The sequence below is a fragment of the Ursus arctos genome, unplaced genomic scaffold, assembly GCF_023065955.2.
Source record: "Ursus arctos isolate Adak ecotype North America unplaced genomic scaffold, UrsArc2.0 scaffold_18, whole genome shotgun sequence".
Classification (NCBI taxonomy): Eukaryota; Metazoa; Chordata; class Mammalia; order Carnivora; family Ursidae; genus Ursus; species Ursus arctos.
Window position 1 is genome coordinate 23,977,186 of NW_026622852.1, and position 27,201 is coordinate 24,004,386.

The 27,201-nt window shown below is 40.6% G+C and overlaps 2 protein-coding genes across 6 annotated transcripts in view; one reads left to right on the forward strand and one right to left on the reverse strand.

The window, feature by feature from the left end:
* The window catches only part of DNAJA1 (DnaJ heat shock protein family (Hsp40) member A1), a 33,716-nt gene extending 8,501 nt beyond the window's left edge, over window positions 1–25,215 (forward strand). Inside the window, exons 9-10 of one of the 5 annotated variants that reach the window (XM_048223186.2) lie at window positions 8,016–8,153; window positions 24,251–25,215. In XM_048223186.2, coding sequence (XP_048079143.1) covers window positions 8,016–8,117 — 102 coding nt within the window. In that variant the 3' untranslated portion in view covers window positions 8,118–8,153; window positions 24,251–25,215. Of the gene's footprint in view, window positions 1–243; window positions 1,455–8,015; window positions 10,828–20,639; window positions 22,518–24,250 lie in introns of those variants that run through there. The other 4 variants (XM_057313510.1, XM_048223187.2, XM_044386862.2 and 1 more) reach the window with 4 other exon arrangements.
* On the reverse strand, window positions 7,216–26,987 carry SMU1 (SMU1 DNA replication regulator and spliceosomal factor). The gene is made up of 12 exons (XM_026506396.4): window positions 26,812–26,987; window positions 22,991–23,201; window positions 21,290–21,442; window positions 19,969–20,079; window positions 18,530–18,658; window positions 16,996–17,115; window positions 15,125–15,241; window positions 14,383–14,510; window positions 13,506–13,632; window positions 11,157–11,324; window positions 8,813–8,965; window positions 7,216–7,729 (listed from the first exon to the last, which is right to left on the reverse strand). Exons 1-12 carry the CDS (start codon window positions 26,835–26,837, stop codon window positions 7,631–7,633), a joined length of 1,542 nt encoding a protein of 513 aa, XP_026362181.1. The 5' UTR covers window positions 26,838–26,987; the 3' UTR covers window positions 7,216–7,630.
* Between the last annotated feature and the right edge of the window lie 214 nt (window positions 26,988–27,201).

Below are 27,201 nucleotides of genomic sequence, written 5' to 3' on the forward strand. Positions count from 1 at the left end.
GTGATCATCACAGTGCAGTTTTACTAGGATAATTTTTTTTTTAATACCTTAAATTCTAGTTCAGGTTACTAGCTAGATGGATGCTGTGCCTTTTAGAACACATGTTCTAACTTGGAATTGGCAGATTGATCAAAAGATAATGTCATCACATGTTTTTCTGGGGAGAAAATGAGTCAGTGGTAATACAGCTGAGGAGCTAATGGAGTAAATCAAACAACTTACGGTCGAGATTTCTTTTTATAGGTAAACTTTCCTGAGAACGGTTTTCTCTCTCCTGACAAACTCTCTTTGCTGGAAAAACTCCTACCTGAGAGGAAGGAAGTAGAAGAGACTGATGAAATGGACCAGGTAGAACTGGTGGACTTTGATCCAAATCAGGAAAGACGGCGCCATTACAATGGGGAAGCCTATGAGGATGATGAACACCATCCCCGGGGTGGTGTTCAGTGTCAGACCTCTTAATGGGGCCAGGGAATAACACTGCTGCCATTTTATGTGCGGTAGTGAATGAGTGAAGGACTATAATCATAGCTCACTACTTGCTATTGTTTTTGTTTTAATATTCAACTATAGTAGTGTTTTAAAAGTTAAATGAAGAATAAACTCAAATATAAAAGCTCTGACTTTGCCCTGTATGTATGACGACTTCAGTGTGCAAGATAAATTTAATACTTGTAAAAACTACTTTTAAAAAAATCTCCCCTAGCATTTGTTAGGCCATACCTTGTAATTAATTTCAGCTCTATGTATATGAAACAGCTCAGACTGAAATGCTAGGTGTATGTATTGACTTCGGTGTATGACCCTTGATTGTTGAGCTATGAAGTTAAAACTTGTATTTAATTGGCAATCAGACAAAGAATTTGTAGAGAAGTGTTGGTCTATAGTTATGTTAAGTGGGATTCATTGTGATGCCTCTGCATTTATTGCCTCAACTGTTACTTGAAGATGGCATGCTGTGTAATTTGGCCTGTGGTATCAGTGATAAGGGTACCTCTCTGAAGAAGGGGTTTATCATATGCTGCTGCTTGAGGTCTTGCACTTGTAGAATTGCATTCCCTTCTCCTGTGCCATCTTTTTTTCCTTTTTTTTTTTTTTTTTAATATATATATCAGTCTTGGTTACACTTTTTTCCCTTCTCTTTGGACCATGATAAGCTTCAGAGTAGTGACTTCGGGAGCAGGGTAACTTAGAGTGAAGAGACACTTATGTGGAGAAGTTAATTTGCATGTATATGAGATAGATAGGAAGGTGTTCTTCAGGTATGTTATAGGCTTACTTTAAACCATTTAACTTATGCTCCGAAGTAACTGTAATTTAATGTTGGTAGTATAGCAAATTATGAATAGCTTCAATTGTATGTTCAAAAGTCATGTTCACAAGCTTAAATCTGGGTATCAGAATTAAGCACTTGAAATGTATGAATGTCTCCTTAATATACTGATTACAAAGCATTTCCAGTGTGTCACTACAGGCTTTTTTTTCCCCTAGATTAAAAACATTGGCTTTTCACTAAGTAAGACAGGTGATTTCTCATTTAACTAGTTAAATGGGTAATACAAAATGCTATGTAACTACAGTTAAATGTTAAGAGCGGGGAGTCAATGTGGGTGAGGGGTGAGTAATGAGCCAAAAGGGGTTTTTAAAAAACTTGGCCAACACTGGAGTGACAATGTGAGAGGTTTCGCCTGTTTGTTCTGGTTCTGCTGCATCTCCTGTAATCCAGAATCTCAAACATTTCCAACCCAGAAGTGGCCCATGTCATAAGTTCCCCTCATGGAGCACTCTTCAGTTAAAAAGGAGAAACTAAAGCTTTGTGTGTAAGAGTAGTTCCTACACCTTCAGTGTTTCTTACAGTGATCCCAGTTGACAACCTTTATTCTTAGATTGTCTTTTTTAGTCTGTACCATACAGCTACCCTCATGTTCAGATATGATGCCAGGTGCTCAGGAAACCATAATAACGTATTCCAAAACAAAACAAAAAAACACAATAATGTCTGTGACAAATCTTAAAATTTCTGTAGCGAACCTACATTGCAATACATTTAACATTTACAAAATAACACACGAGGTTTTCCACCTCAGTCATGAGGGGAGTAAAATCAAAACCACAGTGAGTTACAACTTCACACCTACTAATCCAAAATGAAAACACATGAGAATGTGGAGAAATTAGAACTCTGTACCTTATTGGTGCAAGTGTAAAATGGTGTGTCTGTTATGGAAAAGTTGGGCAGTTCCTCAAAAAACCAAATAAGGACTATAGACAGTGTAGTTCCCCTCTTTGGCTAAGTAAGATTTTTGCTGCCACTGTTCATTGCAGCATTCACAGTAGCCAAAGGAGGGAACAAGCCAGGTCCAACGACTGAACAAATGTGATGGTGCCTGAATAGGTGACAGACAGAAGGACAAATTTATCGTGTGCATACAAATGTATGTGTATTTAAATTAGGCACATTCATAGAGACCAATTACCAGGGGCTGGGGGAAGAGGAATGGAGAATTAGGGCTTAATCGTTTGTGGTGATGAGAAAGCTTCAGATATACAGTGATGGTTGCACAAGGTTGTGAATGTTATTTAATGCTACTGGATTATACAGTTAAAAACTTAAAAAGTACATTTTATTTTGTTATATAACAAAAATCGGAAAAATAGAAATCACAAAGGAAATAGTTAATCTGGAGAGGCAGAAACAGTAAGTTTGTAGTCTAAAAACTGCCTCTCAGAACTTTGACCAAGGTCACTTCTTAGAGCTCTGACCAAGGCTGCCCCAGAACACGTGCATCAACACAACGTAGTTCCTGGTCCCAGCGCACATGCTTTCTCTGATGCTTCCCGCATCCATATTTCAAAGGGAACAAGAATGTCCCATGAGAATGATGTAGAGTTACCTGGGAAGCTTTAAAACCTCTGATCTCCCCACCCCACTCCCAGGGATTTTGATGTACTGGAGCTGGGTGTGGCGTAAGCATCAGGGTGGTTATGAACAGCCAGGGTTCAACACTGCCAACATAGGGGCATAGTGATGTTAACTACCTAGTATAGTAATGGCACTACTAAGAGAATTGCTGGGGAAGGGCAAATAATGGCAGCCCTTGATACTGCTATTAAAAGTTTGAGGCTCAGACCAAGGAACTCCCCAGCTTAGGTAGACACTATGTCACCGTTTCTCTCTTTTAAATAATGTGGGGGAATGAGGTGTATAGGATCTAAAACAGTGGATGACAGTGCTGGCAAGCTACAGCACTGTGAAGATGTTCTTTAAAGGGTCTCTGAAGTCCTGGACCTTGATCACTTAATATAAGAGTTAGCACCGCAATCTGTGAAACAGAACAAGACTCAAAACACCTACTTTGTAGGTGGAGAAATGGCCCTCTGGTCTGCTGGTTCTCAAGTTGGAGCCAAGTTGCTGAGCCCCCCTGCCACAGTTGCCGATTCCATGTCAGGGACAGAACCTGAGAATGAGTCTTTAGTGGCACTTAGGAACACTGCTCTGGCAAAAATGAAACCGCAAAAGCTGGAGTCCCAATTCTTGTAATTCACACTTTACTCTTCTCACTGCCTCTGGCCAGTTTAGGTAAGTAAGGTGTAATGAAATGTGGACAAATAATCCAAGCATTCTGTGCCTTTTCCCCAACGTGAAGAGAAGCTGATAGCAGCTGGATTCAAAGAATAAAGAAATTGAGCTTTGGAGTTACACCTAGTTTTCAATGTGTACTCCATGAGCAAGGTATGGGAACCTTTGGAAATGTGTTTCGTCCTATTATGGGAACCGTAATGGGCTGTACCTCATAGAGTAGTTCTGAGAATTAAAGGAGGCTGCACAATAAATGCTCTTAGCTCTAGTACTACAAGTTGAAAAATAACTGGTGAAAAAGACACTGAATAGTACCTGAGCTTTAAAAAGAAAAAAAGGTTGTCTTGAAAGACCCTCAGATCTTATGTTTCCAGGCACTAATTTAAGAATTGGATGGGGGATAGGACAAATGTCCTTACCTTTACATAGAGTTCATTTTACTGCCATGTACTTAAGTTGAAAGTGCTGGAGGGAAATAGCACCTGACACAACTTGCTGTTTCAGAAGAGCCCAGCTGTCTATCTCCCCTCCCACTATTCACACGGAATACATTCCAAGACCCCCGGTGGATGCCTGAAACCGAGGATAGCCCTGAGCTCTATATACATTTTGACCTATACCTACCTACCTGTGATCACATTTAGTTCATGGATTTGGCACAGATTAACAGCAATAATATGATTAGAACAATATGCTGTCATGAAAGTTCCGTGAATGCGGTCTCAAACTATTTTGCTGCACTGTACTCACCCTTGTGATGATGTGAGATAAAATGCCGAGGGGAGATGCAGTGGGGTGAGTGATGAAAGCATTGTGACGCGGTGTTAGGCTACTGTCGACTTTGCGGCTGTGTCAAGAGGAGGATCGTCTGCTTCCAGGCCACACTTGACTACATGTAACTGAAACCACAGATAAGGAGGGACTACTGTATGCCATTGGTTGTTGGCATCAAGCTCCGTTTGCTTAACCTCTCCTGCTTATACTGGTTAAGAAACCAATAATATGATCTCTGCCATCTCTTCATGAAGTGAAAAGCCCAGTTGGTGCCTTCAGAGACCTCCAGCCCCTGACCAGTGGCTCCAGGAGGTGCACAGCACCCACAGCTGGTAAGGGGCTCCCTAGCCCAGGATGCAGGCCAGTTCCAGCGCTGCTCGGCTTCACCCAGACCTGGAACAAGGGCACAGAAACCCCACTGTCTGCCTGGAAGGTCTGAGGCCCTCAAGCAGCTGGACAGTGGTACAGGCTGGTGGAGTCGCGCCTAGGTGGCCTGCCTCTCACCTTGGCCACAGTCCCTGGGGCTCCCCCCCCCCCCCCGCATAAAAAACGTTAGATGTAGAGAAAGTGCACTCACTTTTAAGGTTTGTACAAGAGGAAGTTGGAGACGGATGCACAACAGTTAACCTGGGAAAGGCAGAAGATCCATTGTTTTTAACTTTTTACTTGTTACACCAGTTCATTATTAAGAAAAAGTACCTACTTACATGGCTCCCACTCCAGGATTCTCTCCAGCTGGCCTCCCAAGATGCTACCATTTGTCCCGCATATGCCTTGGAGCTAGAGCACACTGCAGTGCCGAGAGGGGCTGCTAACTTGGACCACCAAACGCCTTTACCCCCAGCTCCGGCTGGTCTTTTCATGGTCAACTCCTCTGGGAAGCCTTTCCTAACTCAGAAGGGCTGATCAGGTGCCCTTCCTCCCTTATCAAAAAACAACTCCCAAGATTTTCTCATATCCCATTTTAAGAACTCCTTTTAACTTGCATTTCTTCCCTGCTCTATGACAGGAACTGGTCTTAAGCCATCTTCAGTACTAGGTACAGGAACAGATGTTTGATAAAAATTCCTAGAAGGAATAAGTGAACATGTGCTGACTAGATTCTTGCTCCTCATGAGCACAAAGGAAATACTGTTAAAATTCAACTGCAAAATTGACTTTATTCAACGGTTAGTGAATCCAGCAACATCCTCCGAAGAGCTATACAAAACGAAAGGCTTTTATAGACTCGAAGGGGGTGTGAAAAGGAAATCTCCAACAGAGTGGATTGTTTCACACAAAGTCACCTTCCTGTAGAAGGGGCCTATCAGGCAGATTCACCATATAAATGCTGAATCAGGTAATTCCAGATTGGTTAAAAATCACAGTCCTGGGACAGGCTGAAAATGCAATTTGGGTAGGTATTAAATCGGTTCGCTGATGTGGGCCTCAGCACAAGTGACTCCATTTTAGACCTGTTTTATTTAATTGTAAGAGCATGAACGGGTGGGGAGAGGCAAAGGAAGAGGGAGAAGCAGACTCCCCACTAAGTTAAGCCCCACACAGGAATCGATCCTAGAATGGGATCATGACCTGTGCTGAAGGCAGACGCTTAACCAACTAAGCCACCCAGGAGCCCTCGGCCTGCTTTATTTTTAACAGTATTGGCTCAACTGCCTATTCATGAGGTCATGGGCTAAATACAAAATCCCAATTTCTTGAAGACATTTCTAAGGGATTTTAGCATAAGTTGTTTCTTTTTTCCACCTTAAACTTCTTATTTATGTGAAAACTTATTTTCACTGGGATGGGAGACCAGAATTCATGTGAATTCATGGATTCGTGGCTATCTATGTTTAACTCAAAATGACAGCAAATGACATTCTGTCAAAAAGCATGTTTAAAGATTTACTTGGGGGTGGGGCACGAATGTGTGCATGAGCAGGGGGAGGGGCAGAGGGAGAGGAAATCTCAAGCAGCCCATGCTCCGCACACAGCCGGACGCGGAACTCAAACACACGACCCTTATATTATGATCTGAGCCGAAATGAAGAGTCGGACGCTCAACTGACTGAGCCACCCAGGCTCCCCCCAAAAGCTGCAGGTTTAATGGCAAAAGGAAAAAAAAAAGCTTTGGGAATATGACTGAGGAAAAGTCGTTTCTTAGTGCTGCCAAGGATTAATTCAGCTAATATTGAACATTATTGTGCCAGGCAAAGGATCAGGCTATATTTCAATCGAAAGTAAATTATAACAATTTTTTTAAAACTTAAAAACTTTCCCCATTAGTTTGTACCTCATAAAGGCTAAAATTAAAAGGCAGAAGAGGCCTACACAAACAAGGTCTCAATTTCTTTAAACCCCGCACAGCACCTTCAACATCGACATCAGTGCACTGAATACATCTTTGGTTGAAACATAAAAGCCACCCGTGTTGATAAGTATTTTCAAGAATTTTGTTGGCTTTTTTTCTTTAACTGGTAAGGATGCACATAGAAAAAAAAAAAGACTTCCCTAAATCTCCGGTCCTTTTCTAATTTCCTTCAGAACGATAGCAATTTTCAATGCCAAAATTTCGGATGCCAAAACTGAATTCTCATAATGGATCCTGCAACTAGTTCTACCTGAAGATGGAGATGATAGTCCCTGGAGCTGGCCAGAACACATGAGAAGGCACAGCTAAGAAGAGTGAGTGGGCAATGAGGGCAATGAAATGAGATAATCTATGAAACATCCGACCTTTTTACATTCAATATATCTTCCTAAATAGGAATGGACTTCCTGCTGTACTGGGATTAATAATGTTATGTCCCACCCTCCTCACTTGATTCTAAGTAACTATGTTAACTAGATGAGCACTTATATACATTTAAAAACAAAGCTTCCAAAAGGGTAAAGTTTATTAACATCTAAAAAAAAAAAAAAAACGGAACAGCAAAGAGCTACTGAATATGGGAGAGTTACTTATAAGTTTTACCTCAGGAGGTACATTTTAATCATTTCAAATCAAAGTACAGTTTTCTTCTAGAAAGAGCAGTTACTTCACTCTTCAGGTAGAAGACTATTGAAAACATAAAGTCACTGCCCCAATTAGAAACAGATAAACGAATACCTTAAAAATATATATAAAAGGGTAACTGCTACTTGAACATGAATTTTCACAAAATTATTCTTGTTCCTAATTCAGACAATTGCTTAGAAAAGGTAGCCTTAAAAAAAAAAAAGCAAAAAGCAATACATGAATATGTCTTCACTTAAGTACATGCTCTCAACCAGGTTTTAAAAGAAAAGTGAAAATTAGGGTTTCCAGAGCTTTAGGAGTCCATCCTCACTGTAGGTAGCAATCAGGTTCTGATGAGGGTGGTGTGCGATACCAATCACGTCCTTCTCGTGAACCTGGGAAAAGTAAAGCACTGGGTTAAAGGATATAGGTCGATAAAAAACACCCTGAAGAGGCTTCCAGAGCTGAGTGGGAGGAAGGAAGAGTGAAGCTTCCACTTCTCACCAAAGAAACCGAACCTAAGGCAGCCTCGAAGAGGGCTAAACAAACGAAAACAAATGAGGCTGTCACACCGCTAGTTCACATTTTTTGTACTGTTTTCACGTGTAAATAATGCTTTGTCCCAAATCACTTTTACATTACAGCTGATCCTACTCACCATCACTATTTCGTAAATTCTAGGCCAAGACAGTGGCTAAGACCAAATGGAATCATCAACTCAGTGAACTTGTATTTTCCAGACCCTCTCAGCTAGGCACTCCTGAGATCTGTACGGGGGCCTGACAGGGTCGGTGCATCAAAAGCTCACTCAAGAATCAGGTGAGACCAAGAGATGATTTTCTAACATGGGTATGTATATAATTTTTTTTTATATGTTCACCATACCGCTTCTTCCTGGACCACAGAAAACTACATTTTCCCTGTCCCCCTTACATTTAGTCAGCCACGTGAATGAATTCTAACCAAAAAAACAATGAGGAACAAAGTAACATAAGCCACTTCCAGATGTGAGTCTTAAAAACATCCAGTATAGCCCTCAACTAGTTTTTCTCCTCCTGAGATCTTGGAAGCCACATATTCCAAATGACACAATTAAAAGATGGAGGAAGACTATCTAAGTCCTATCACATTGTGACATAACAAGAAATAAGTGTATGTCTGTCGCTCTCTGATCCCACCAGGGAGGATACGGCTAACCTAGCTAGCTAGCCAGGCATATCACCTTTCTTATTCTCTGCTTTATGTACACCCATCCTATTCACTTGAAGCTGAGCGCTCACTGAAGGATGACCTTCCCTGAGAGAGGAGGTTAATTCCATACCATTACTTGTGGGCCCTTTATTTTATTTAGTGATAAAATGTTTACATTTTTTATACCAAGGTTCACACAGCAGTCTGGAAAAGGTTTACTTCAGAGTTCAGAAAAACACAAGTATTAATGAAATTTCTTGAGATGGCCTTAAGTCAGTAATACTCACTGTCAAAGTTCTCTCCAGTTTGCCAGTGACTGTGCTAAAACAGTAGAGCACAAAGTCCTCCCCGACACAGTAGATCCATTCACCGCGGGGAGACAGGGCACAGCAAACAAAATCCCCACCTTCTCTCTTACCAGAGCTGAAGCTCCTGACAATCTACATCATACCAGACCCCAAGGCAAAAACAAAACATCGGATTAGCAGCGGTTCTAAAGCAGCAGTTTTAACTAACATCTTTGCATTATTAATTTTACATTTTGATTTACTGACATTTATAATTAGATCACCAATTATACTCATCGTGCACTAAATCCTCCTGCCTGGGAAATATTCCACGGATAAGTTATCTAAACTTCATCATATATCCCAAGTTACCAGCCCTGCTCCTTAGTCTACTGAGTCATTTTACCCTGAAGCAAATTCATTATCACCCAAACTTTCTAAATCAAAATACTACCAGTTTTCAATGTTCTGTGGACTTACACCCCACTGTTTCCTCTTTCTAACAGAATGGGATGCTTTTCTCATGCAAGATGGAACTCTGTCTCCAAAACCTTGCTTTTGCTCTATTTTACACACATCATCATAAATCAAACTGAGTGAAACCAATCTCAAGAGGTTAAAAGGTTACATACCATATGATTCCATTTTTACACCATTCTCAAAATGACAAAATAATGGAAAGCAGATCAGTGGTTGCCAGGGGCTAGGGATGGGGGGAAGGTTTGACTATAAAAGTGTAGCATGAGCGAGTTCCTCTGGGGATGATGAAACAGTTCTGTATCCTGACTGTGGTGGTAGTTACGAAAATCTATGCATCTGATAAAATTTCATGGTACCTGCTGCCTCAAAATGAACTAATGTAAAGACTAGTGCAATCCAAAAAAGGTTTGTATTTGAGTTAACAGTATTGTATCAATGTCGATTTCCTGGTTTTGATCATTGTACTATGGTTACATATGATGCTATCATCAGGGAAAGGGTGCGTACCCAGGCACTCTTCATCCTGAACCAGCGGAAAACTAGGAAGTGGGCAACTGCAGCTGTTATGCAGGGGCCCAGGAGATAGTGCAGACCAGCCATCTCAACCATGGGCTCTTTTTTTGTAAGCTAGTTTAGTTAGCTCAGTCAGTCTGTCTATTTAATCTCTATACCCAACGTGGAGCTTGAACTCACAGCCCCAAGATCAAGAGTTGTAAGCTCTTCCAGCTGAGCCAGCCAGGTGCCCCTCAACCATGGGTTCTAAACTACAAATTTATCAGTTGTAAGGACTAATGGAATGGAGAGACGGTTCCAAACACCAGCCCCTGGCTCTTCTCCATGCTCAGCAGGATCCCCAAGGGCCCAAGCCAACATTTCAGTAGCACCACAACATATTCCCAGGGCTTGAGACCTTAATCTTGACACTCCTAATGTCCCTGGTGCTACAAAAGTGAGGTTCCTTGGGAACACACAAGTGCCCCAATTACAAATACAGATCCTGAAGACACTTTTGCCCTTCTATGAGAGTTCTACCTCAGATCGTGTGGTAACCAAAGATGTACTGAGTTAGTAATCCACATACTGTAGCTCCCTTACTCAGACAGGGATTGTTAACAACACAGGTTTGGGGGCGCCTGGGTGGCGCAGTCGTTAAGTGTACTGCCTTCGGCTCAGGGCGTGATCCTAATGTTCTGGGATCGAGCCCCACATCAGGCTTCTCCACTAGGAGTCTGTTCCTTCCTCTCCCACTCCCCCTGCTTGTGTTCCCTCTCTCACTGGCTGTCTCTGTCAAATAAATAAATAAAATCTTCAAAAAAAAAAAAAAAAAAAAAAAAAACCACCACAGGTTTGAACTGCGCATGTCCTCTTAGATTTTTAAATTTAATGTTTGTTGGTTGGTTGGGTTTTTTTTCGTAATCTCTACACCCAGCATGGGGCTCAAACTCACGACCCTGAAATCAAGAGTCACATGCTCTTCTGCCTGATTTGGCACCCCATGGATTTTTTAAAAAATAAATACAATATGTCACTGTAAATGTATTTCCTCTTCCTTACAATTTTCTTGATAACATCTTTTCTCTAAGCTTACTTTATGGTAAGAACACAGTATATAATACATATAACATACAAAATACATGTTAATCAATTGTTTATGTTATCGGTAAGGCTTTCAGTCAACAGTAGACTATTAGTAGTTAAGTTTTGCGGGGAGTCAAAAGTAATATGCCAATTGCTGCCCAGGGGGTCAGTGCCCTTAACCCCTGTATTGTTCAGGGGTCAACTACATACGGTTTTTGGAGTGATGAACCCATATTTGGTTACTGGAAGGGCCCACAGGATCTGTGCAAAGGCACTTAGCACTCACCTGCCCCTGCATGTTCATGATGACCACTGTATTTGATCTGTTACACACCACAAAGTGCTCTGGATTTTTAGGAAGCAGGATCACACTGTTGACAGTGATATCTGTCCCCGCAGTGCTGCCCAGGGATTTAAAGGTATTTGAACATTCTGTGGTCTTCATATTCCAGATCTAGGACACAAAAATTTAAGGCATTAACATATTTTGGGTATAAGAATTTCTAAAGTTTGGGGATTAAAAAAATGAAAATTTGATAACTAAAAACAAATAAAACTGACTCAGAAAAAAAAGCTTCTTGATTTTTAGTCCTATCAAATACCTAGCTTTGCTATTACATAGTAAGCACTTATCATGTTTGCTGATTAATTGGTATCAACAAAAGTCACAAAGCTATAAGATAAAACCTTTTAAAATCTATGATCTTTTCTTACAAAATTTTCCTAATGAGCTATATATCTTTAAAATTTACTATGTATCAACACTGCTACTGTCAAATAACCAGAAAGCTACCCTTATCTGGACTTCAAAATAAAATGTGGGCTTTTTAGAATTATATGCTCAGGACTCTATCCTGAGATTCTGATCTGACAGCTCTGGGGTGGGGCATAGGCATGTCCATTTTTAAAAAGCTCCACAAATGATACCAGCAAACAGCCTGAACCACTGAACAGAAGCCACAGTGTTGACGCACGCATGAGGATCCATGAAGCAGAAGTCACTCCTGGCCATGTGTATTACCTCTCCTAGCCCAACATCTCTTCGGTAATTGTCCCCACCCTCATGCTTTTCACCTTGCCCTTCTGGGCTGTTATGAACTGACGGGGTTAAATCAGACATCACAGTTATTGAAATCTGAGCTGTGCTTAGAGAAGGAATGGACCGAATCTTGCATGGCATTGTCTGGACTCCATTCACTTAATGAGGTGTGTATATATATACACACACAAAAGGCTTAAAGGCACGGACTGTGTTGTTTCCTTTGTGCTTTCAATATAGCCTAGCACAAAACGGATGCTGAATACCTATAAACAGGAGGAAATAACTGCCCCACTAATTGCCCCAGTGTTTATTTTCCTAATTTATACTATCATCTGCCCCAATCTCCTCTCTAAAGCCCAATTGCCTTCAGGAGAGAAATGAACTTTTTAGTGAAGAGTTCTAAGGCTCCCAGTATTTTCTGTCCAAAAACTCAGTGAGATGCTTTACCTGACTCATTGAAGAACTAAAGGAAAAGACCACAAAACAAAGAGGGATAGACACGCCACCTCCCATTGGCATATTACAGGTTGTAAGGCCCATATACAAAGCACAAAAAGGGCAAATCCCATGACTAAAGTACTAAGAGCTCTGTGTATCTCCCCAACCAACCTGAGGAAGACTTTCCTACCCTCAGAGTCCTGGTTCAATTCCCAAGCCAGAACCAGCAATTTCTGAGGGTGGTCTTTTAGGCATTTGTGTTAAAATGCTTAGGTCTTTTGCAACAAACTACACACATACATAAGGCAATTTAAAAGCAGGTCCAGGGTGCTTCGCTGGCTCAGTCGGTTAGGCAGCTGCTTTCGGCTCAGGTCGTGATCTCAGGGTCCTGGGATCGAGCCCTGCATTGGGCTCCCTGCTCTGTGGGAAGCCAGCTTCTCCCTCTGCAACCCCCCCCCCCCGCCCCGGTCTCTCATGAATAAATAAAATCTTTAAAAAAAAATAAAATATAAAATAAATTTTAAAAAGTAGGTCTAGAAAGTAAATGGATTATCTCAAAGATCTCCAGCGATTTTCTATTTGGACTTCTCATCTCTTCTAGGAAATGAGGCCTGCTATTAAAATAACTAAACCTCTTAAGGTGCTGAAGATCCACTACTTTCAGCTGACAGCTGAGGACAGTAAATGAGTATTTGAGAGAGGGCTAAGTTTTACTCTGCACCTTTCCTGCCCCTCTATAAATGCTGTTGGGAAGGCCCCTAAATGTGGAGGGTCAGGGGTGGGGTGAAACTGTGCAACAAAAGAGATCTATTTATCTGGCCACTAAGCCCTTTGTAAACTTGACTATTGTGGGTGAACCATGCCTGTATCAAGACAGACTTCAACCACTAGAAATGGGGCATGACTTAAGTAGAGACCTCTACACCCTTCCTCTTTTCCTACACGTGATAAAGTCTGTTTTGATGTTGTAAGTTTGAAAGCCAAGGTCAATAGGGATTCACAAAAGAATATTACTGTCTCAGGCTCACCTCATTTACAGCTAAAACAGCTAGTAAAAAAGTTTACTCCACCATAATCATCAACATTATCACCACTGAAAACTCTTAAAAGGACAAAAATAGAAACCCCAAAACAGACCAGTAGCAAATACTTAACCTTTACAGTGCCATCAGAGGATGCACTAATAATATAATGTCCATCTTGTGTAAAAGTTGCTTCATTAACAAAGGAGGAATGGCCACGAAATTCCTTCAATGTTTTCCCAGATTTTAAACCATGAATTCTATCACAAACAAAAAGAAATGAACAATTAATATTTTACAGACTGCAGGGCACCTGGGTGGCTCAGTCAGTTAAGTGTCTGCCTTTGACTCAGGTCATGATCCCAGGGTCCTGGGATCAAACCCCACTTCAAGCTCCCTGCTCAGTGGAAAGTCTGCTTCTCCCTCTCCCTCTGCCCTTCCTGCCCACTTGTGTGTTCTCTCTCGCTCACTCACTCTCTCACAAATAAATACAATCTTAAAAAAATAGTTTATAAATAATATATATTCTACAGACTGCAGTTGGGACCAGATGTTAAATATGCTTCAATGAATTACAGAAGCTCAAGTTATAATATCAGGTGAAGAAAGAGGACTATGCAATTATGCATGCAGTATAATTTTCATTATGTCAAACAAAACCAAAACAAAAGCTTGGCACAGAGACTGGAAGAAAATATGCCAATAATAACATAGGCTTCTGTTCAGGGACAGACTTCTAGGTCTTGGCTATATTTGTAATATGTCCTCTACGGTGCTTCTGATGCAGGTGGATCAAAAAATCACATTTTGAGAAACATGAAACACTGCTATAATCCCTTCCTCATCTCTCTTCTGGGTAGACTCAAATGAACAAAATAATAATGAGGTCTCACATACACTCACTCTTCATATAACACCATCCTGGTGAAAGCATAAAGGAATCACGAGTACCTCCCTCCAGTGCTTCATCATAGCAAACCAAGTAAAGGAGTTTGGGGATTCTTACTTACCTAATCGTCTGGTCAAAAGAGGCACTAAGGATCTGACTGCTATCCTTAGAAAAGCTTAGACAGGTAACACCTTTACTGTGTGCCCTTTCAAATCTCCTTAAACATTGTCCACTCTGAATCTTCCATACCTTTATAAAAAAAATAGTAAAAGCTTGTAAACAGAATCCCACTCTAGCCTGCAGACCAAGCAAGATGCAATGCTCAGTAGTGTACTAAAACAGCATTAAAAATGTACACTAATAGCTGAATATGGCTGCTTCACAGAGTGCAGTAACTGAATCCGCTGAAACTGAAACCTCTTTCCTTATAAATTATTGAAACAAAAATTTACACTCAAACTTCACTTAGCAGAGACCACTTCTGTATTTTATCTAGCCCAGGGTGTTTTACCAGCAATTAAATACAAACCACAGCTCATCAACTGCAGACCATCCCATTCCTCCCCCCAAAAAAAAACCCCAAGTACAACACATCATATAAGGAGAGCCAGGGTGGGACAACAGAAAGGGCATGAGGAGCAGATCTGAATGAGAGTCCCAATCTATCACTTACCAACTCTGTGACCTTCAACTGATTATTAAACCTCCCTAGGCAGAATTATTAGGATTAAACAAGAAAAAGTGAATTAGCATAAAGCTGATGCTCAACAAACAGCAGCTGTTACTAAGCTATCACATGTCACTACTTCACTGCAGAAGTCTCAAAATGTCTACAGATAAAAGTCTGTGCCACTAATAAATACCTTGATTTTTCCATCTTGGGCCCCAGTTGCTAACATTTCTGTATCTCTGCTGAAACACATGCAGAGGACAGCATCATCCATCATCATAAAGTTATCCTGGGCCTGGTATTTAAGATCCTAAACGAAACAAAGATAAGCAGTTACCAAAATAACACAAAACCCCCAGTTACGCCAGATTTCTATAAACTCACTAAAAGCAGAATAACGGACTGGGCCCACTCTAAATTTCCAAAGCAAATACTAATGCCATGTACACATGTTCCTAATGAACAACTGATAGTGCTGGGAATAAGTAATTTTACACACTTCAAATTAATACTCTAAAAAATTCCAATCTAACACCCTACATCTTTTGCTTACTGATCTTTTTTCTATGCAAATTCCCCTACAATTCCACATTGTATATTTTTAATGTATCTGAATTTATTTTAGGGGTATGATGTGAAAAACCAATAACTTGTCCAAATTGCCAGCTACTTTTCCTAAAACCATATATTGACTAATCTACTTAATTGTGATGTGTCTTTTATCAACCATTACTGTTCGGAACAAAGTATCTTTATCTTTTACTAATTACAAAGTAAGACTGTGTCATGGTTTAAAAAAAAGCAAACTATAAGGAAATATATGAAGAGGAAAATGAAAACCACTCATGAATTCACTACCCATGGAGTGGAAGTTAGTATTCTATGATAAAGATTGTATTTTAAATCAGTGGATAGTCAATAAATACCTATTTCGGAAAAAAACTAAGTTGAATCTACACCAACTTCATCCCTCTAAACAAATTCCAATGGATCAAAAATTAAACATAGGGGCGCCTGGGTGGCTCAGTCGTTAGGCGTCTGCCTTTGGCTCAGGGCGTGATCCCGGAGTCCTGGGATTGAGCCCCACATCAGGCTCATCCACTGGGAGCCTGCTTCTTCCTCTCCCACTCCCCCTGCCTGTGTTCCCTCTCTCGCTGGCTGTCTCTGTCAAATAAATCAATAAAATCTTAAAAAAAAAAAAAAAATTAAACATAAAATGAAACATGAAAGCATTAGAAGTTACAGAAGAAAAAGATGGATAAATATGATACAAAAAAATTAAGTCTATAAAACAAAATGATAAGCAATGTCAAAAGCCTCAGTCAAAATTGAAAAATATTTGCAATACATATTACAAAGATTGATATCCTCAAACTGTTCCTAAAAATCAATAAGAATTCAAAAGAAAAATAGGCAAGGATATGAAGACTTCACAGAATAGGAAATATTGGTGGCTTTTCACATATAAAAAGATATTCAACTTCATTCATAATAAGAGAAACAATTAGTACTACAATTACCTTAAATTAGAAACAGTAAGTCATTGCTTACCTGTATCTAGAAATTCCAGGAAGGTTACATAAGAAACTGATAACCCTGGCTAGACCAAGGAAAAGAACTGACCAGCTGAGGGACAATGATAGGTGCAAGACTCTTTTACTGAATAACTTTTCTATTTTATAAAATGTATCAGATGGGGGCACCTGGGTGGCTCAGTCGGTTAAGTGACTTCGGCTCAGGTCAAGATCTCAGTGTCCTGGGATGATCTCAGTGTCCTGGGATGGAGCCCTGCATCTGGCTCTGCACTCAGCAGGGAGTCTGCTTCTCCCTTTCCCTCTCCCCCTACCCCTCCTCCTGCTCATGCTCGAGCTAGCACTCATGCACATTTAAGTGTGCTTCTCCCTCTCAGTCTCAAATGAATATTATCTTTAAAAAAATGCTGTATCAGATGTACATATTATTTATTAAAAAAATAAACTGACATTGTAAAAATAACAGATAATTTAAAAACAAAAAATAGCTAATTCTCCCATTAGAAAAGCTAATATATTTTAAATACTTTACCTTCCTGATTTTTCCAGTCGTAAAGTTCCAGACTTCAATGAATCCATCAACAGACCCAGTGACCAAATACTGACCATCTGGAGAAAATCGAGCACACTCCACATGTGATTTCTGACCAAACTGTTTCAAATGAAACAATGAAACAGATCCATTTTTATCTACTGACCTTAAAACAATTTCCATTTTAACCTTTTGAGAAATCCTGCCCTAGTACAAAGTCATAGCTAGCCTATGTTACGGAGTATTGGAGGGGTATTTCTGTATCTGGACACAAAGACAATGGATATATTTTCTCTGACCAGTTTTAGGTCAGGGTTCTCAGTTTAAACTAGTTTTTTTAATGTGAAGTTGGTATTTCCAAAGCAATGTTAAAGAACTATTTTAGCACTGGACTTGGAACAAATAATCCTATTAAAATACTCAGTAAGTTTTTACCTGAAGCAGCTACTATTAGTATGACTTTCACACTCAGTATGAGATAATATATTGTACATCTAGGGGAAAACAATTCATTTTTCCAAAATAAATGTGTTTTCCTATACTGTTTCGTAAACAAATTTTCCCTCTTGTTTCTTTTCATGACCTTCATTTAATCACGTGATAACGTGTGGCTGACTGACTCGAGAACTAATTAGAGCTGACAGGCTACTTGCCTAGGAGATGTATCCTGAGCATTTACCAGCAATGATGTTCCAAATAACAGATGAAAACTACAGAACATTAGACAAATGAGAACAGAGAAAAGCTCTATTATGAATTTCATTTTAAATGCCAGAAAAGTGTTTATAAAAGAAAATCTTAGCCCAGCAGCATAATTATAATGGATTTCTATCTGTCTCAAGGCTTCAGCCAGGTAACTATAATAGTGCTACTCAGAAATATCTTTACATGTGAATCAAAACATATAATCCAGAAAACATAAATTCAAAGTTCTAAGCCAAAGTCCAAGATTTGAGGAATATGAAATATTTCAAAATCCATAAATTCAGTAAGAGCACAAACCCAGAGAGAAACTAATACAAAGGAGATGCTAAAGTAGCAAATATGCTTGTAATTCTGGGAATTGCAGAAATTACGTGACTGTGCTTTTTCCTAGAAAAGTCTCAGATTAAAAAATAAACAAAAAAAACGCAAGAACCAGCCATGAGATGATAAAATTATTTTCCTCAAACACCACACAAGCCTGCTTTACAATCCATGCCTGGTACATGTAACAGGCAAAAAAGCAATGTTGAACAGGATGAATACACAGAAAGTTCAGTAAGTTCCAGGCTTAACCAAAGAGCTAACCATTCTTTATTCAGAAGGAGGTGCAAGGGCAGAGGATGGGCCAGCTGCCAAATTTATGGATATACATCTGAGGTGTGCCACTGCCAGACCCCAGGAGGAACCCAGCGGTCACGACCAGCAAGCTGAATGTTTTCAGAGCAGGAGAATGAGCTCTGCTCCCCGCAAGCTCCTGGCACACGGTCTGGCTGAGCAAGCACAGAGTCCTCAACAGATTAGCAAGTGGCTGAGTATCTGAGGATCCTACCTTAATATGCCTGCTCAGCTGTGTAGGAAACTTTTCTTCTTCTACATCTTTGACAGCTGCTTTGCCTCGGAACAAATCTATGGTCATGCCAGGAGGAAGCAACCCCTGGTGCTGCTGCCACTTCAGTGCCTGTAAGCAAAGAAACGTACACTAATCTGCTTGGGTGCTTCTCAGCTCTAGTCCTGATTGCTCAAAGCCAAGCCCGGAAGGATCAGGTTAACATTCACACCCAAACATCTTTGGCCATCCAAATAAAACATAATCTGTGCAACTCTGTGTGTCTTAGGAACACAGGCTGATCCCAGGGTGGAAGGAACTCTGAGAGCCAACAGGTCCATATTTCCACATCTATTTTCTTAGAGCTTTGACTTTTATTATAAACAAACTTTGGAAAACAAAAATCTCCCATAATCCCAACATCCAAATACAGCCACTGTTAGTTAGCATTTTATGTATAACTTCTAGTGTTTTCCCCCTTACCATGTTCTATATAAAATTTTATATTGTTTTCACCTCTCATCAGATCATGCGATGACGTAACTATCATTTCAAAGGCTATAAAATATACCCTACGCAGTGAATGTTTAACAGTTTAATTAATATATTAATGGACAGTCATACAGCTACCAATTTTTTACGCAGCTAAATTATGCCACAACAAACACTTCTGAATGTAAGGCTTTTTCTATTTGAGGGATAATACTCACTTAGAATAGATTCCTAGAAGAATTACTGAATCAAAAAGAAGATATGAATGGTTAAAGGCTCTTGATATACACTGCCAAACCGTTTTCCCAGAAAGTTGCAACTTCAACAGTGTTTATGACTGCATTACAGGGAGCGGGAAAATCATGGATTTTGAAGACTGATGGTCCTAGGCTAGATCATTTGCCAACTCTTATTTTGACTTCCAATTTATTTCTTCTTCTGTTTACTGCTTATTTATGTTCTTTGCTCACTTATCTACTGGATTTTTACTATTTTTCCTATCAATCTGTGAGCTTTTAATGTGATCAGGGTCGGGAGTTTGAGCCCCACACTGGGTGTAGAGATTACTTAAGGGGGGAAAAAAAGTCCAAAAAAGTTAGGTAATGAGCCAAAGACCACATTAATTGTTAAGTGAGAGATCTTGGATTCTAACTACAGTAAACATTTATTTCAATGGCATGATGATCAACAGTACCTTCAAGCCATCCCAGATGGAATGATAAATTCTACAATCATTCTAATTCTAACTAACTCTAGAGCTTATGCTATTGAAAACTAGGCTATACTGCTTTTCCCAGGAAAGATGAGGGTGGCATGGCACAGCTGTTGGCACGAGCAGCTCTGTAGGCAGTCCCCAGTTCTAAGGATGTCTGATTTCTCTAGCCTGTACATATAGTTTATGTACAGGAAACAGTACCAGGAGTTCAGGGTAATTTCAGTTCCACAATTACCTGCCCCAGCAATGCCATGAGACGAGATGGAGGCACCACACTGACTTCCCCAGCTAAGGCCTGGGCAATTGCTGCTCTTCTCTTTTCTTTGCTACTTCCATCTGGGTATGCCTGAAAAAGGAGAAGGGGTAGCATCATTCTAAGAAGTGGCTCCAGGATATGAGTGTGCTTATTTAAAAACAACAATAATCATCAAGCAGAAACATTTTATTTTTTTTTAAGACTTTATTTATTTGTCAGAGAGAGAGAGCGTGCACAAGCAGGGGGAGCAGTAGGCAGAGGAAGCAGGCTTCCCGCTGAGCAAGGAGCCCGATGTGGGACTCAATCCCAGGATCTTGGGATCATGACCTGAGCCCCAAGGCAGACGCTTCAACTGACTGAGCTACCCAGGTGCCCCAAGCAGAAACATTTAGAAAAACACACACACACACAAAGAAACTACCTGGTTAAAGAGGGGATTAATTATATTAATTAGTTCAGACAACTTCCCAACTCTCCCCACTTGCATTTCAAAAGTATAAACTGGTAGAGAATTGAGGTCAGCCAATCCATACTGTTATTTCTGAAAGGGTCCAAGTAAACTACGTCAAAGCCAGAGTTGTCTTTCCAGTTTTCTGAAAAATCGGCAGAGCTGAGGATTCTTTTAGTAATTATTTGGTCATTTATTTCAGTCCAATGACTGCCAGCCCAGAAGTTCTTCACCACCTTAACCTGAATCCTGCCATGGTAATCTAAACTTCTTTCCTTTATCCTCATGGTTTCTGTGAGTTTACCCTAACTTTCCACTATCTAGGACCTATTAAATTCTTCCTCCTATTTAGACTAGTCAAAGGCTGGGTGAGAAACAATGAAACAATATAACATATAACAAAGTTTGGGAAGAAGAAAAGAGTCTATCAGTCATCACACTCTACCAGTAAGCATAACGGGCTGAGACAAAAGCACAAGATTTCTAAGAACTAAAAAAGTTGAGAGAAAACTGCACTTGTTGGGCGAAGGGACACGAATGCACAGTAAATACACTAGCAGTCAGGCAGCACTTCAAGGTCAAATAAGTACTTGGGCTAATGTGGAAATTAGAGTAAATATTTGCTTCTTTACTAATCAACATACAACCCTCTAAAATGCAGTGTGTAGGGGAGGGAAGACCTTCAAATACTCGGAAAACTGAATAAGAGTGTTCTCTTTGGCAGATGTAAATTTTAATCAACATACATAAATAGTACAGAATCATTCTCAAAAATTAAATCAAAATCAGTATCCAATAAGAGAGTACATTTTTGCATTTTTTTTTTAAGTTAACAAGGGTTTCTTGTCATACCTCACGAGGATCAAAATAAGACCTGGCCAAGAGGTTCTCCAAATGAATATACCGCTCTGGCTGCGTTTGTTTTAACATGATCATGGGGTCAGTTTGTCTCAGGAGTGACCTGGCAGCTCCCAATTCACGCAGCTCTATTAATTCCAGAACAACCTGGAAATCGAAAAAAAATGTCTGTTTCAATGCATTCTCTTAGTACTCTTTCAGTACAATTTCTGATTCAGAAATGGCATCCCAACATGATTTCCAATATTAGGAAATATTCCTTCCACTTTTCCCTAGCATTTTCAGGTGGACAAATGAAGCAATTATAAATGGTAACTTCAATCTTTCTTTCTTTTTTTTTTTTAAGACCTTATTTATTTATGAGAGACAGAGCATGAGGCGGGGAGGGGCAGGGGAGGAGGAGCAGAAGGAGAGGGGAAGCAGATTCCCCGCTGAGTGGCAAAGCCTGACACAGGACTCAATCTCATGACCCTGAGATCATGACCTGAGCTGAAGTCGGACGCTTAACCAACTGAGCCACCCCAGTCTTTCAACTTCTGTCCTTCATTTTTATCTACCCATCTCCTCTCCTCTCAGGCTTCCTGTTCAGAATACAGAAGCTGAAGAAAACTAAAGATGAGAATATTTCCATGGGCTCCAGAGAAACCTTTCTCCAGTTAACAAAATTTTCTTTGGGGAATTACTGAACTCATGTAGGCTGTAAATAAACAAACTATCCTATTTTTATTTTAAACAACATTACATTCCTATTTCCAGAAAGCCCCATTCTGTTATTATACAAGTATATAATAACTAATTTGTACGATCTTTGTCCTGGTTTCCTGGCACAGAGCTTCTAAAAACCTTGGAATTTCCCTAATGATAAGAATATCTTCATTATTAATAAGCCCCTTGCATCACATCTGAGTTTGCGCTATGAAGATAGCTCATGGAAAGGGCTGGTTGCCAGAAAGACCAACCACATTAGAGGGCTGAGGTTTGAGCGAGCCCAACCTCTAAGGAGTGCTGGGGAGCTGAAGACTAAATGAAACCCCAATAAAAACCCCAAAGGAGATTCCTGGTTGGTAGACACATTAATAAGCCAGGTGAGATGCTCTGATTCCACAGGGAGAGAGCACTAGAAGCTCTGCACTCAGGACCCTTCTAGACCTCATCTTTATGTGTCTTTTCATTTGGCTGGTCCTGATCTGTATTCTTGATAATAAAATTGTAATCATAAATATAGCACTTTCCTGAGTTCTGTGATTCATTCCAGTGAATTATCAATTCTGAAGGGGTCATGGGGACCCCCAGATATGCATCCACTTGGTCAGAAGTATAGGTGGCCTGAGACCCCCAAAAAGTGCAGCTTGTATCTGAAGTAAAGGGAATCTTGTGGAGGACTGAGACTTTAGCTTGCAGGGCCTGCACTAACTCCAGGTGGTTAGTGCCAGAACTGAATTATAATATATTACTTGGTATCAGAACAGCTTATTTAGTGATCACTTAAAAAATAATTTTAATTTAGGAAAATCTTGGCTTTTCAAAAAAAAAAAAGAGGAAAAAAACATACAAAGTAGTACTCAAGCCTCGACAGTATAAGTTTTAAGGGCTGTTACAGTCCCACAGTGCTTCAAGGAATACTCGCCGATGCTTCCCAGTGAGGGGGCCCACAATAAACCAATTCAAGGGGATCAGCATCACCTCTACTCTTACCTGTTCATAGAGGTCAATGAGGGTTTTGTCTGGCAATTTCAGAGACTGTATAGCCTGTAAAACAGTATCCCAATGCCCACTATTGATGTCAGCTACAAAACTCTCAATGCTGTCCACGGTATTCAGAGACACAGTAGTCTCTTCCTGCAAGGTGGCTAGCGCCCGGTGTAAACTGTTCTCCTTCAGGTACTGCATGATAAGACGGATCACACTGAAAAAAGAAAGCAAGTCATTTAGCTCAGGAATCATCACACACCAAAGAGTCCACAAAATAAAGCCCCCCCTGGCTTATTTCTTCTATTCAGCCATCCTCCTTTCACTATTTGCTTTCCAGTTCTTTATCATGTAAGTAAAACTTTCCAAAAATCACAGAATCTCGAGGTACAAGGGACTTTGAAAATCATCCAGTCCAATCTTCACCTCAAAATTCCAGAACTGGAGTTCAGAAAGGGGAAATAATTCGCCCAGTGTCTCATAGTCAGCTAGAAAGGGAGCTGGTAACAAGGTGACTCTCTTACTTCCAAGGCCTGAGATCTTTTTATTATGCCAAATTTCTTATTAATCTGTATGATTACCGTTGAATACTTTTTTAAAAGATTTATTTATTTGAGAGAGAGAGTGTGTGAGCGCGTGGCGGGGAGAGGGAGAGACAATCGACACAGGGCTTGATCTCACAATACTGAGATCATGACCTGAGCTTACCCAACGGAGCTCACCCAAGCGCCCCTGCTGTGTACACTTTTGTGAAATATTTACACCTAGTCTAGTCATTGACACAATATACTCGAAATACTTATAGGATGATTTGGTCTATTTTTTAAATGATTAAAAAATATATGAATTGAGATTTTCTTAATGGGGATTTGTTGAACAAATAAGTAGAACTATACTGTATGTAAAACCAAAAGAAAGTAACACCTACCCATTGCCTTTATTACCAAATTTTCAGGACAAGTGAAATAAAAACATGTGGATTCACTTTCCAAGGAAAAGAGGAGCCAGATAATTTCCAAATATTGAGAGAAGAAGCAACCACTTTCACCATGTGACAGAAAACTTTAAAGTTATTTATAGTTAAATATAGTTATTTATAGTTAAAACTTCTTGATCATGGGCTTAGTAAGGCATCTGGTGAAGAATCTGTTCATATAGACTGTAAAACTTCACTGTGCAATGCTGTAATACACTGTTTTCCTTCTTTCTTTAAAAGTACCTATGTGGCTCACACTGTATTTCTTTTTTTCTTTTTTCTTTTTAAAGGTGGGGGGAGCAGAAGGAGAGGCAAATAGAGAAAATCTTAAGTCGCCTCCACACCCAGCACAGAGCCTGTTGTAGGGCTTGATCTCACAACCCTGAGATCATGATCTGAGCCGAAATCAACTGTCAAACGCTTAACCCACTGAGCCACCCAGACGCCCCTCATATTGTATTTCTTCGGACAGCAGGAGTATAGAGGGTCAGACTGTCCTGGCTGGAAGGAAGTTCAGATTGGAATTTAGTCAATTCCCTCTATCAGGGGGAAATAACAAACATAAAACAAGGAACAATGTTTACTGTTTATTATGTATTTACTATATACCAGGTATTGTTTTAAGTATTTCAGGCATATTGATTCATTTATTCCTCAAAATAATCCTATGAGGTAGGTATTACTATTATGTCCATTTTACAGATAAGGATTTGACCAAGTGACAAAGATAAATGGAAAAATGAAGGCTCAAACTGACAATGTGGCTTTTTTTTTTTTTTTTTTTTTTTTGGACAATGTGGCTCTTGAGCACACATCCCTGGATAGGAAAGCAAACACCCTCTTCTGAAAAACTCCTGCAGAAGGAAACTGATTACTGCTACTTGATGGCCCCTTTAAGAGATACTCAGGTTTAGATCCCTGCTGTTCTAGTACCTACTATCTTTCTTAGCATACTTCCATTTGCACTCCCAAAAAAGGCATCCTTCCTGTAAAAATCTCGTATTTGACACACCTCAAATCAAATTTACTTTCTTCAAACACAATGCACAGTTGACTCTTGAACATGGGTTAGGGGTACTGACCCCTGGCACAGTCAAAAATCTGCATTTAACTTCTGATTCCCCCAAAACTTAAATGTTAATAGCCTGATGTTGACCAGAAGCCTTACTGATAACATAAACAGTCAATTAATATATATTCTGTATGTTATATGTATTACACACAGTATTCTAATAATAAAGCATGCTAGAAAAAAGAAAATCATAAGGAAGAGAACTTACACTTACAGTTCTATACTATAAAAATATCCTCAGATAAGAAGACCTGCGCAGTTCAAACCCATTTTATTTAGGGGTCAACTGTAATACATAAAGACCTAAAAGCTTTGGAGATAGGCTGGGATTTGAATCAGAGTTCTGTCACTTACTGTGACCTTGGGCAAGTCAGTTAACATCTCTGTGCCTGTTTCCTCATCTGTTAAGAAAAATACCAACCCTGTAGGGTTGACTATACTGTTTATAGCATGACTAGCATAGACAATACTTACTAAATAGTAGCTCTTATTGATAATAAAACCATGTAGGGGCCCCTGACTAGTTGAGTCAGTAGAATGTGAAGCTCTTGATCTCAGGGTTGTGGGTTCAAGCCCCACTCTGGGTGCACAGATTACTTAAAAATAGAATCTTAAAAACAAACAAGCAAGCAAGCATGCAGCAGCCCAAGGATGGGAGAATGGTTGGTGTCCGCTATTTATTTAGACCCCAAAGCATGGAATCCTTTCCAACTCCTGCCCTGACTTAGTTGTCTTAGTTGCCAGCACTACTACTCTTCTTTGCTTTATTTTTCTCCATAACACTTACTACCATCTGTTCAGTCTCATATTTTACTTACTGTTTTTGTCTGTTGTAGGCCCTCCCCAATCACAATGTAGGCAAGGATTTTTGCGTTTTGTTTGCTACTGCATCCCCAGGGTCTAGACCAGTACATAGTCGAATTCAATATTTGTTGAATGAATAAACCTCCCTTCCTCCTGTGGCAGGTGTTCAGGACAAGTCCTCTCCCTTACTTACTCTAAGGACACAAATGTTCTGTCTGCAAGTTTAAATATTAAGTATGGGCAAGGGCAAGGCAGAGGGGGGAAGTCCTTAAAAAGTTCACTAAAGACCTTCTTCAGTCATTATTCCGCCCCCCCCACCCCCCCCCCCACCCAAGTCAATCACTCTTCTGGCCCAATCTTCAGATTCTGGCTCTCCTCGGTAGCTACAGAGAACTCTCTGACCAATCAAAATTCAGCGCCAGATACTGCTTGATAAAACAGCTAATCGTTCATTCATTCCAAAAGTATGAGCCTCTACGGTGTGCTAAGCACTGAGACTATAAGGAAAGGGAGCTCCTAGGCGCCTACACAGGCCAGTAGGGTGGGCAGAGAAACGCAAAGGGGCCATGTAAGCACAGAGGAAACGAATCACACTGTTTAAGGGGCAGCGGGAAGAGAAGGAAGCTTAGAACCCAAGCTCCCTTGTGCAAGTAATCAGACTGAAGTCCAGAATGGATGGGCAATTTGATCAGTCTCTGAACGCGCCAGGAGTCGGCGATGGCTAGAACTCAGATCTTCAAGGCCTATCCTTCCTCCTGGCCCAGTGCAGTCTCCCATGGGGCTTTGGGCTTCTCGTCCGCTACTTTCTAGTGGGCCCGCCTCCGAGGTAGCCAGATCCAAGAAGCTTCTTTGTGGGCAAGGAAAAGCCCTCCACTCCCTAGGCTCACAGACGCCTCCCCCTGAGCATCTTCCACTTCACACCCTTCACCTCCCCGCCCCCGCCACTTCGCGAACTTCCGCCACCGCAGGACTCACTCGGAGGACTCGATTTCGATCGACATAGTGATATCTTCACAGGGGCACAAACCAGTCCACTCTTAGGCCCAGTCGCGCAACACACCAAATACACCTCCCGCGGCCGCCTTACACCACTTCCGCTCGACGTCCGACGCCCGCTCCGGAGACGGCGTATACGACAGAGGGGCGTGGAGTGCGTGAGGGGCGGAGCTTCGAGCGGCAGTTGGGAGTTCTGCGTCTGCGCGCCTGCTGTGCCTGCTCCGCCTACTCCGGCAAAGGGTTCTCCCATCTCCTCCCTGAAGGAAAACGGCTCAGAAGCGCTGGTTTGGAAATTTTGCTTGCGTTTGACGCTGTTAACTAGGTCTAATGATAGGATTGAATTCACAATACCTAACTGGGAGATTAATA